This window comes from Centruroides sculpturatus, unplaced genomic scaffold (genome assembly GCF_000671375.1).
Source record: "Centruroides sculpturatus isolate CEXI.00-Female unplaced genomic scaffold, Cexi_2.0 scaffold324, whole genome shotgun sequence".
Lineage (NCBI taxonomy): Eukaryota > Metazoa > Arthropoda > Arachnida > Scorpiones > Buthidae > Centruroides > Centruroides sculpturatus.
Genome location: NW_019384466.1, coordinates 609,974 through 622,037, shown reverse-complemented (window position 1 = coordinate 622,037; position 12,064 = coordinate 609,974). Strand labels below are relative to the sequence as shown.

Genomic DNA, 12,064 nt, shown 5'->3' with positions numbered 1-12,064 from the left:
TCATTGATATTAAGTAAATTTCTCAACAGATTAATATCAAGATAGACATTTCAAATTCAGGTTAATAAATTCACTAATTTTTAGATAATTCTTACTAAGTATTTTATAACTGTATTTTATTCTCCATAACAATTTTCAGCATTGGATGTATATTTTAGTTTTTAAATATCAGACTACTGAACATATTTATTGTATAAATAACAGTACTGTTTTTGCAGAAACAACAGCAAAGTGTAAAACATATTAACAATATAAAGTTGATTTTTTGTTAGTGAACAGAAACAAAGTAGCATTTTAAATTTACATGTTCATTCTGTACTTTTTTACAACAAAATAATTTTTCTGTAACNAATTTACTTTTTATAATAAACCTGTTAAATATTTGATCAGAATATGGATTACTAATTAGTTCAACATTACAGTCATTAAAATTTTGAATTGCATTCATACTAAATAAAATCTCTAAATATTTTTCATAAATGCTATATTTTTTTGCAAAAAAATTTATTTCTGTTCATGTCAAACATTTTCACTGGTTTTTATAGTTTCAAAGGTGCTGAATCTGAATCTGGCAACAGAATTGGTCCACCCTCTTACTAACTCAAACCTGATCTGCACTTAGTACTCACAGGCACTTGCTTCTCCCTGCAATCAAGTAAAAAATTTCATAAATAATAGGTGATGATTAAACTGTAAAACTGATTAAGATATGTAACCTTATGCCCTCAACCATGGAACACTTTGTTATATATTTTGTCTACGAGGACTTAGCCTATTAATCTATTAGAACGTATTGCACTGGCTTTAGCTATCGAGGAAAAATCTAATTGATCACTTCATATTATACCTATACATGTGTAATACAAGGTGATCAATAAAGATTGTTTGTTTTCCCTGAATAAAATTTTTTCCTTGATAGCTAAAGCCAAAGCACCAGTGCAATACGTCCTATTAATAAGCTAAGTCCTCATAGACAAAATATATAACAAATAGAAAATAAGGACATAGAGGCATATAAATTAACTTTGTCTTTTTGTATTTTATTAATATAATCTACTTGTGAGAAAACCCCAAATAATTAAATAAAAATTTATTGATGTAATTATTTGTCTCCAAGCTTTGCCCCTCTGCAAAATTTTCTGTGGACACCCATGGTTTCAGCACTTGGGTAGTTCTGGACTCAAAATTACTATCTTTAGAATAAAGAATTATAATTAAGTTATTGATAACTGAAAAAATACTTTAAATCACATTAAAAACATTGGTGGAACCAGGTTGAAAAGTAAAACTGAAAGCATCTAAATAAAGGTAACCTTTGAAAGTTATGGTGTAAGAATACTGAAACCAGATTTGACAGTAACACTTAACATATGAATAAAGTTCGCATTACACATAACTACAGGAAGTTTTGTATGAAGCACTGTCACCATGATGATAAATCAGGAAAACAAGCACTGTCACAGAAAGACTTTGAGCTTTACTTTGTGCCTTTAAGTTCCTTCACTAATATTTTTCAAAGATGCTCTCGTGTTCAGCCAAATTATTGTAGATGCAACAACTTTAAGGCACAAAATAAAGCTTGAAGTCTTTTTCTATAAATCTAAAGTGTCTTCACAGAAAAAAAAAATTACATTATCTTCTATGGGAGGATTTTGATGCTTTTTCTGTAAAGCAAAAGGCAAATGATTTGTATGTCCCCTCACCATCCAGTTATTGTCCATGTGTATGAATTACAGTATATTAAGAGCTCAGGTTTTGTCTTGATTTCACACCTTACAGCCAAAATAATGATGGTATACTTTTTCACTAGAGATGTCAGTGATTTTCCTTGTACTTTCAAAGTCAGTTCTCCACAAATGTAACAGAAACAGTCTGGTTTGTTTTTGTACATGACATGTTGAGTCTGAGTTCCTTGGATTTCTGCTGGATCTTATATAGCTGACAGGCCATGCCTCCACAGCTGAAAGGTGGGCAAATGGGGGCCACCTGACATCTGTGGTCTACTAAGATGTAGCATCTGACCCAGATCCTTTTAAAATGATTCCTGACATTAAGCAAATATGATTTATTCAGTTTTATTTTCATTCAAACAACAGAAAGTTTGTCTAAAAAAGGCCATTTTTTTCTGCAAAAATGTGAAATTTAAAAAAAAAGCTGTGAGTAATAGAATATTTTTGACTTCAGATTCATATTCAGCACACTAAAATACATTTTAAAAAAAATCAAATTTTCTTTTGTGGCAGGATCTCTTGTTTTTTAACTTTATTTCTTTCACAAGTGAATTTTTGTAAAGATTTTTGAAATTATTTTCAAAATTTGAGAAAAATTTTTTAAATTCAATTTTTTAAATTTTAAAATCAGTTCAGAATTTTTGTGTATTTTTGAATATCTCACTGAATACATTATTCTTAATAGAAAACTTATTTCCATCTATTTTTGTGAATATTCTAATATATTTTTAAAAGATTTCATTCTGGACAGAGCTGCTTCATAAAGTATGTTCATGCATTATCTTACCTGTTTGAACAAGTTCCTTCTATTATATAAATATGATTTTTTCATTCAAACTCCTGAAATCCAAAAGTATTTGGGCAAGTATTGTTTTTCTCTTTTGTGAAGTTTCATTAAATAAAGCATTAATTTATAGTTATTCAAACTGAATAGTTCTTATTATATAAAAATATTAATAAAAGTTAATGCTTTAATTTCAAAGTTTTATGAAATGTAAAAATTTGTAATAGACAAATAAAAAACTTGATAAAAAACAAATAAAAACTAATTTATTAAATATGACAACAAATAAATTTCATTTCAGAAAAATTATTTTTGTTACAATGTATTTATTTTCTTTGGCTAAAATATACATAGAATTGATCAGAAGATATGTAACTTGCATTTCCACTGGCATCACAATAAATCACAGATCAAAGCATAATGTAAAATTAATTGTCGTACAAATGATCCAAATTATGTTAATAACTACTGGTGAAATTAAACATTTCACACAATTTTTTTTTACTTAAGAAACTTAATATTGAATATATTAATGCAAATAATTGAGATATTTTATATATTTATTGCTTATTTAAAAAGAAGAATAGTTGATTTATAATTTTTATTTTTTTATTTATTAGTATGACAAAGATAAATTTCTTATGATAGAAAATGATTTCAAGTTGATAACATGTTAATGACCAGCATTGGATTTAAATTATATTTTTATAGTATAATAAATATAAATCTTATCATTGAATGCATTATGTAAATGAGAATGACAAGAAAAATACTTCCTTGCTTAAATAATGGGCACTTTCACATTGCCAAACCCATATATCAAAGTGGGACTATGGTTTGGATGTACAATATCTTAAACCTTTTAAAAATATTTTCCTTAACAATAATATACACCAACAATGACTGCCATAAATAAGCAAGTCCATCCTGAGTTGAGTAGTCTCTTATAACAAATTTTTTTTATTTTTTTTTTTAAATATTTATACAGGAAATTTCTTGCCATATACAATCTTTAATCATCACTGGCCATCATATACATATATACATTTTCATACATAGATAAATATATACGCATATAATATATATATTTATTATAATTTCTCATAAGACCACAGATATACTCATTGATTATATAGAGGCACTGACCTTTCAAACTAAATAATTGGTTCGTTCTCTTTTGAGAATGCAAGACATTTTGGAAGGATTTTAATGTTGAAAGATGATCGGGTAGTGCTTCTTCAAATTTTATTAAATGTTAACTTACACAGTAATGAAGAATCCAAAAGGTATTCACATAGATCAATTATAATACTATTTTGAACATAGATTATAATAATTAACAAAAAGGAGTAATGAATGTGTAAGGAACATTTTATTCATAAAAATTCTATATTTTCTAATAATGAATTATATTGATATCATAATTATATTAATATATATTTAAGATATTTTAACTATTGTTATTATTACTACTGTATGTTTGTACTATTATGCACTACTGTTACATATAAAAACTTTTGAAAATTTTTCAGTACTGTATAAATGATAAGTTTAATAAAATTTGTTTCCAGCAAACAGTCATCAATCTTGCTAATTTGAATTGGTCACTTCTTAATTATTCAAGGAGCATATTTTATGTAAAAGGGCAACTTCAGTATCCTAGGATCTGATTTTATTCATTTTTTAATGAATTGCCAGAAAGTCAAAAGATGTAGGAGTTGAATTTTTTTGAAACTATAATTTGATCTATGCTCATTAGATTTATTAGCTGCTCTGTACATTCAAACTGTTTTTTAAATGTACTACTCTATATATAAGGCCTTGGGAAAAGGTATTTATATAGAACCCTGATTGAGTGAGAATGTAATGATATTCAGCTATTTAAATAACTTTAAATTTGAGAATTGAAGTGCAACTGATGTGAAATACTTACTCTTTAAAGAAATATATATAATTAAAATAGCAGCCATTTTCAAATTAGATGATTCTGTAACATTAATAAACTATATTACAAATAAATAAAAAATCTTTCAATTATTATTTAATAAATTCTCTTTAGCTGCTACAGTAAACTGTTTTTATAAAATGCATTTACTTGAAAATAAGCTAAATCTTACAAACTTATTTCTAAAATAATTTATTAAAGCAGTCAAATTTATATATTAATAGAAAAAATTTAGGAAGAAAGATAATAGGATTAAATGTAATCTTAACAATTTAAGTACATTCATTTGTATATGGAAAATATTTTACTTCTTTTAGAAAGGCAAGCCTAAGTTATCACATATTAAATTTCATATCTTAACTTTTGTATCAAGTGAAACCAAAAATTATTTTACAAAGCAGAAAAAGGCAATGATAACTTATATATAACAAAAAAGTATATCATTTGGTCTCATTATTAATTTGTATCATGAATCAAAGTGATTTATAGATGATACAATATATATATAAAGTAATGGTTAAATAGTTATATACTACAAACAAATATGTATAATCAATCAAACATAACGTGTAACAATAATTATATAAAATCTGATACTAGATAAAAAGTTCATCTTAGACTCTGGGAAGACTAATCCAGTTTTCTAATAATATAATAAATATTTTCTTGCAATAATTAGTGACTATTAGAAAAATCATTTAACATGTTGCTTAATACAACCTTTCCATTTTCCACTATATATTATTTTAAAATAATCACCTCTGATTCATAATCAATATAGTGTATTTATCATATCACATCATGGATATTTCAGTATATACATCTTTTTTATATATAACAAAATAAATATTATACATCATACAGATAAATGCAAGTTTATATTCAGAATTTGCTTATTTAAATATGTAACATTAAAATTATAAATAATTTGTTCCTAATATATAAAATAAATTCAAATCTTAAAATAACTCTGAATAAGCAACATGTTAAATTTAAATCAGCAAGTAAAATTAACATTTTCTTAAACACACATTTTACGTTATTCAACACATTAAAATTTAAATAACCTTGTGTGATATTTCACAACTCATCTATCATTAAAAAAAACTGTAAGATATCCTAACATTGACTCCTTTTGTCCTATCTACATAGTTTACTTTCTTTTTTCTTACAAAAATAACATCTTCCAAAAATTCTGTTACCCGTTCAAATCTCAAAGAAAAAATTTGACACTATAATCTAACAAAGCTGCTTAATAATGGTCTATGCTTAATACCAGTTATTTATAAAATAAAAAAGGCATCTTATATACTATGTATAATAGTGCATGGTATTTCAGACATGGTAATGCATAGACATATACACACTATTTACACATATTTACACACAGGAATAAGAATTTACAGATCAAGGCAAGGTGTGACAAAGCTTTGTAATCAGTTTATGATTATTCCATCACATTAGTAATTCTGACAGATTTTAAACATATTCTTTATATACAGAGATATGTTTTAATTGCACAATATTCAAACTAAAATATAACATAATAAAACTACAAAAAAAATTATACATTCATCCTTCATAATAAGCAACTAAAAAGATGCTAAAAGGCAAAAAAAGTATCAAATATAGTAACAAATGTTGCATTGATATATGCCTGAGTTTGATTAGTCACAAATCTATTTACTATTTTTATTTTTTGCTTATCTCTGATGGTGATAATAAGTTTATATTATCCCTATAAATATCCAAATTATTTTTTTAATTTGTACTACACATCCTTAATACTTTTTATCACAGACAGTTAACCTCTTAGTTCTTTTTCAAATATTTTTAATCACACTCTAGCCAAAGCTAGCATTACATATTTCATATACTTGAAAATGAAAAAAAAGTGATTAAAAATTGAAATATAAAATAGTAGAATAATTTCAATACAGGATTGTTTAATTTTTTGATAAAGTGAATGAATTTTAATACTAAAACTTGTTATGAGTTCCAATTTCAATAGAAAAAATGGTTTTTCAATTTAAAATGCTCTTTTTTTTGGAATGAACTATTTTTGGAAATCAATATTCAAAATATTACATTCAGTTATTATTCAAGTTTTTTTGAAATTACATCATTGTTTATATATATAATTTCTCAAAAATTCCACAATCTTAAGTCCAGAATATTTTTGGACATAAGATTTTAAGATCAGAGCCTCTGATTCTTAAATCTTAGTTTGATGTCTTTCAAAATATATATTGTTTGTAAAGTAATTTAATTTTTATTAAATACTTTAATAACTGAAAAAATTGAATAATAAAATAATTCCAAAAATAAAATTAAAATAAACAAGTACTTTTAAATGTTTAAAGAAAACTTTTTCATTTACAATTATTAATTTTACTTTGTAAATTATTTTCTTCATTAATACATACTTTTTTACATAAGCAATGCAAGATTTGTTCTGAAACTATAATGAATTTTTTTTTTTAAACAATTATATTACTAAAAAAAAAATAAATATAGAAAAGAATCATTTATTTTATGTAGCACATTTTGTTATATTTTTTCAATAATTTTAAAAATTTATAATTTTTGTTAGAAAAAAAAAATTTAATTTAATTTTGAAATTTTATAACTAAATTACAAAATTTAAATATTTGTTTAATATATATAATTTTAGGTATAAACAGGTCTAACAATGTTGTAATTATTCAAAGTATTATATAATTTAATTTGCTGTTCAATAATTACTTTCCCAACAAAATATTTTCATTTTTAAATACAATTCATTTTATAATTAATAAATTTTATAAAAATTATACTTCGAATCTGCTACAATAAAATATAACAAAAAGTATTCTAAATAAATGTAGAAATATAGTATATTAGTAAATACTATGGTATCAGTTATATACTATATAAACACAAAATTTTTATAATTAAATTTTTCAGAAATTAATATAAATTATTTTATATATGAATATTAAAATTTGAGAAAGTTTAAATAATATATTATATATAAGGACAATACTGAGAGAAAAAAATCTGAAATTAAACACAAAAACACTCAAATTGTTAAATTTTTTCTGCCATATAAGAAAAATGCAAATTGTAACTTTTATATTGGAATTGCTTCAACTACTAATTATTCACAATAATTAGTATGCATTTTCTTTTTATATATTTATTCACCATTTGCATTTTTTGTAAGAAATTAAATATATATAACACAAAAATTTTTCATTGACTAGAGTGTGATAGATATGACTCAATTATATTGTCCATTTATATATATATGTTTATATATATAATATATAATTTTGTTTTATTATTCTCCAGTTTAAATTGTGAGGTATATGGAGTTGGCAAAAGAGTAAAACATTCCTGTTGGATAATAATTACATTTGAGGAATGTTTATCTCAATCATAACATTTTGTTACTAGTAATCTGTGCAAACTATGGCAGATCTAATAAAAATCAGTAAGATAATATTTGTTGCTTACTGAAAATAATTGTGAAGACAAAAGTCTATAATATATATTACTCTATACACATTAGCCTTGATTACTATGCTTCTATCTTCTTTTTTCTTATATTGTTTTATTCGTATCCTGTTTTCTCACATAATTCAGAAATCTAATAAACCTCCATTGCAATCTCCATAAGATACTTTATCTAAAACTTTATTGACAAATTCTGATGTATGACCAGCAATTTTCTCTGGAACTGAACAAAAATACATAAAATTATTTTACATTAAAGTAATATTATTAAACTTATTAACAGTTTCAAATAAATAAATATACTTTTGGCTTCAAATAATTTATCCAAGTCTTCTTGTAATAATGCTGTTTGAGGAAATGTAATTGGATCAATTTTTTCTTTAACTATTTCTCTCAAATCTTCAAGTAAAGATATTAAACTTTCTGAAAAAAAAAGTATTAATTAAGTAATTTACTTAATTAATTTACTTTATTTCATATAGTAAAAATTATAGTAAATTAATTCACGTACAAATTTTTATTATATGAAATAAATTTAAAAAATGCATTCAAAAATAAGTATTATTCAAGTTAGACTAAATTTATCCTTAATAATGAAAAAGTATTAAAGTAGTATATATTTTTATCAATTTCAAGATAAAACCAGAAAATATCATATCTAATATAAATGTGTGTAAATTAAAGGAAAAGTTGATGCCATTATGCAAGAAAACAGACTGTCTAATATAAAAAATATTTTATAAATATCTTGTTTTGTATAATACTTACTGAAAAGTTTTTTAACAGAGAATACATCCATACTTGGTACCATTAAAGAAATAAATGATTTATGTTATAGCACTTTAAATAAAAATGAAAAAATCTATATTTATTTATTTTTTGTAAATTTATTTAATTTAATGTTTGAATGTAACAGTATTCTCAAAATGTATTTGTTCCATTGCAATTTAAGAGTTTTGCTGATGATGATCTTATAAAAGGACAAAAACATTTCTGATTAAAAACAATTTGTTTGATTCCTGAAATAACATCTATTCATTGTCTATAAATTTAAATATGATGATGATAATATAAGAATAATTTGTGAAAACAAACTGTCACAAAAGGTGGTTACTACCAGTTTATATTACATTAGCTTTCATGACTAATGATGATTGGTACCTCATAGTTAATAATTATATCTATCTATCTTCTGTTTATGGCATCTGACATTGCCTTCTGATCTCCAGGAACCCTCTCCATCCACACACCATTCCTCTTTAATCCCTTTTTCACTACATGCTAACTTTACTCCGTCATACGAAGTTTGTCTGGGTCTTCCTTTTTTTTTTTCTTTTTTGCAGATTGTATTCCATTGACACTTTCAGGAGTCTTTCGTCACTCATTCTTTTCATATGTCCAAACCAAATAAGTTGTTTCCTCTTTATTTCTTCCAAAACTGTCTCCTTCAATCCTATTAGCTCTTTGATTATCTCATTAGTTATTCTTTCTCTTTTTGAGATTCTGCACAATCTTCTCAATGCATCCATTTCAATTGGTTTTACTTTTCTCTTCTCTTCCCCAGTCATTCTCCATGCCTCTGACCCATATAACAGAATGCTTTTAACAATAGCATTATATATTCTTTTTTCCTTGATCTAGTTATTTCTTCACTCTACCATATTCCATTTAATCTTTTAACTGCTCTCTTACCTTGTGCTAATCTTGTATTAATTTCTAATGTATCTCTTCCCTCTTGATGAATTTGTATTCCAAGATAATTGTAATGTTCACATTTCTCAATCTTTTCTTCTTCCAGTTCCATGTCTGTTTTAGTCCTTCCTATCCATAAATATTTTGTTTTACTCATGTTTATATATAAACCTCCTTTAAAATATTCCTCTTTTATTTTTCTTGTTATGTATTCTAGGTCATCCTTATCCTCTTATCATTTGCAAATTGCAATGTAAACATTGGTTTACCATTAATATCTATTCCCATATTACAAAATTTCCTTTTCCATATTTTCAATACACCTTCTATGTAGATTTTAAATAAAGTTGGTGAGATACAACATCCCTGTCTTAGTCCTTTTGATACCATAAATCCATCTGATATTTTTTTTTCCAATTTTTATTTTTGTTATGAATTCTCTATATAATTCTTTAACTGCTTTAATAAGTGTGTTATTAATATTTATCTCTTTTAATGTCTCTCATAATTTTGATGTTGGGACATTATCATATGCTTTCGTTAAGTCTAAAAACAACAAATGAGTTTCCTGTCCTATTGCTAATCTTTTTTCCATAATCTGTTTTATACAGAAAATATTGTCCATACAAGATCTTCCAGTTCTGAATTCACTCTGCTCTTCTTTTTCTTTTGTTTGATATTCTTTTTTGATTGTTCATCCATATAATCTATTAAATGTTGCTGTTATTGTAATTCTTCGATAGTTCTAATGATGTTTGGTACTTCATAGTTAATAATTATACAAGTCATTATTTTCAGAAATGTATACAAACAGTCATCTTTAAACTATGCAAATGATTGCTTGGTCTAAACTAGTATTTGTCAAAGTATTGTTCTGGACATTGTATAGTCGATAAAGAAAAAACAATGTCCAGAACAATACTTTGACAAATACTAGTTTAGACCAAGCAATCATTCTCACATTCTCATAGTTTAATGAAGATGACAGTTTACATACATTTCTGAAAATAATGACAGTTACTTTTCCAATCATTCTCAAAGCCATATATTGGCAATGGGTGTCAGTCTTTAATAATCTTGTACAATTATATATAAAAATAATATTGTTTGTTTGCAATTCTATACACGGAAAGCTAGAACTTCTGTAAGTAAGTAATATAAAACCTTCGACACTTTTTCTAGATTTTTGAATATCAGACATTCCAAATATTGTCAAACCTGAGGAAGACCATTAAATATAGCCGAAAACGCTAGTTCGATTAAAGAAAATTGCTAGAAAAAGTGTCAAAGGTTTTATATTACTTGTTCGTTTTCATTTAACATCAGTGGCAGATTAATAAATTGAATACTTGAAAATTTCCTAACAAAAAATTTGTAATTTAATAATAATTGTAATTATCATAAGTTTAAGTTTTATTTTTTATTAAGAAAATATTTAAAATTACTTAATTTTACCATATTAATTGTTATATTGATTAGATTCATTCAAAGATATATTAGAAAAGTCAATTGGTTTAAAACAAGGGTCGCCAAACTTTTTTGATCATTGACCCCCTACAAGTTTTCGAAACCTCACTTACTATTTTAATACATTTCTTTTAATTTTCCATTATTTTCATTTATTATATATTTATTAATAGTAATTTTTGTAACTGACAATCAGTGAGACAGATAATCTTGATCCTTAGCGTCCCCTTATCCTTAGCTTAAGCTTGATAATCGACCCCCAATAATGTTATATTGACCCCCCAGGGGTCGATATCGACCACTTTGGAGACCCCTGGTTTAGATCTTGAGAACTGCCAGAAGGGTCTCCGAGGCCAAAAAACATTAAAATTAATATAATTTGCAAGACTGCTAATAGTACATTTTGTAATAAACTGTAAAATTTAAAACTGTTTAAATCAAATTAATTTATTATGAAATGCCATTTCTTGATGGTAAAAAAAATATTTAAATACAATTAGTTAATTGTCAGTATTTATGGTAAAATAAAAGTTAAAGCTAATATACAGCTGATATTTTAAAGTGTATAATTTGAAACAGATTTACGTATATATTTTTAGATTACTTCAAAAGAAAAAACTAAGTTATAAAGAAGTTTAAGTTTAATATATAATATTTGATGGGTTGATAAAGTTTCAAATATACAGTGGTACATCAGGATATGAAATTAATCCATTCCGAAACTGAGTTCGTATCATGAAAACGTTGTAAGGTGAATCATTTTTCCCCATACGATTACATGTAAAACCAAATAATTCATTCCAACACGAAAAACACACTCAAATTAAAGCTAAGTAGTACATTATACAAAAATAACTATAGTAAGGAAAACACTAAAAAATGCATTTTGTAGTTGCAAATGTATAAATAACCATAATAGAATAATAATTGATGAAAAAAAATGTAGTT

At 24.8% G+C, this 12,064-nt stretch overlaps 1 protein-coding gene across 3 annotated transcripts in view; it reads right to left on the bottom strand.

The window, feature by feature from the left end:
* Window positions 1-7,493: 7,493 nt before the first annotated feature.
* LOC111621046 (protein CREBRF homolog) overlaps window positions 7,494-12,064 on the bottom strand; it is a 109,040-nt gene continuing 104,469 nt past the window's right edge. For all 3 annotated transcript variants that reach the window (XM_023363099.1, XM_023363096.1, XM_023363098.1), the window contains exons 6-7: window positions 8,261-8,380; window positions 7,494-8,180 (exon numbers count right to left, since the gene is read on the bottom strand). In XM_023363099.1, coding sequence (XP_023218867.1) covers window positions 8,083-8,180; window positions 8,261-8,380 — 218 coding nt within the window. In that variant the 3' untranslated portion in view covers window positions 7,494-8,082. The remainder of the gene's footprint in view (window positions 8,181-8,260; window positions 8,381-12,064) is intronic.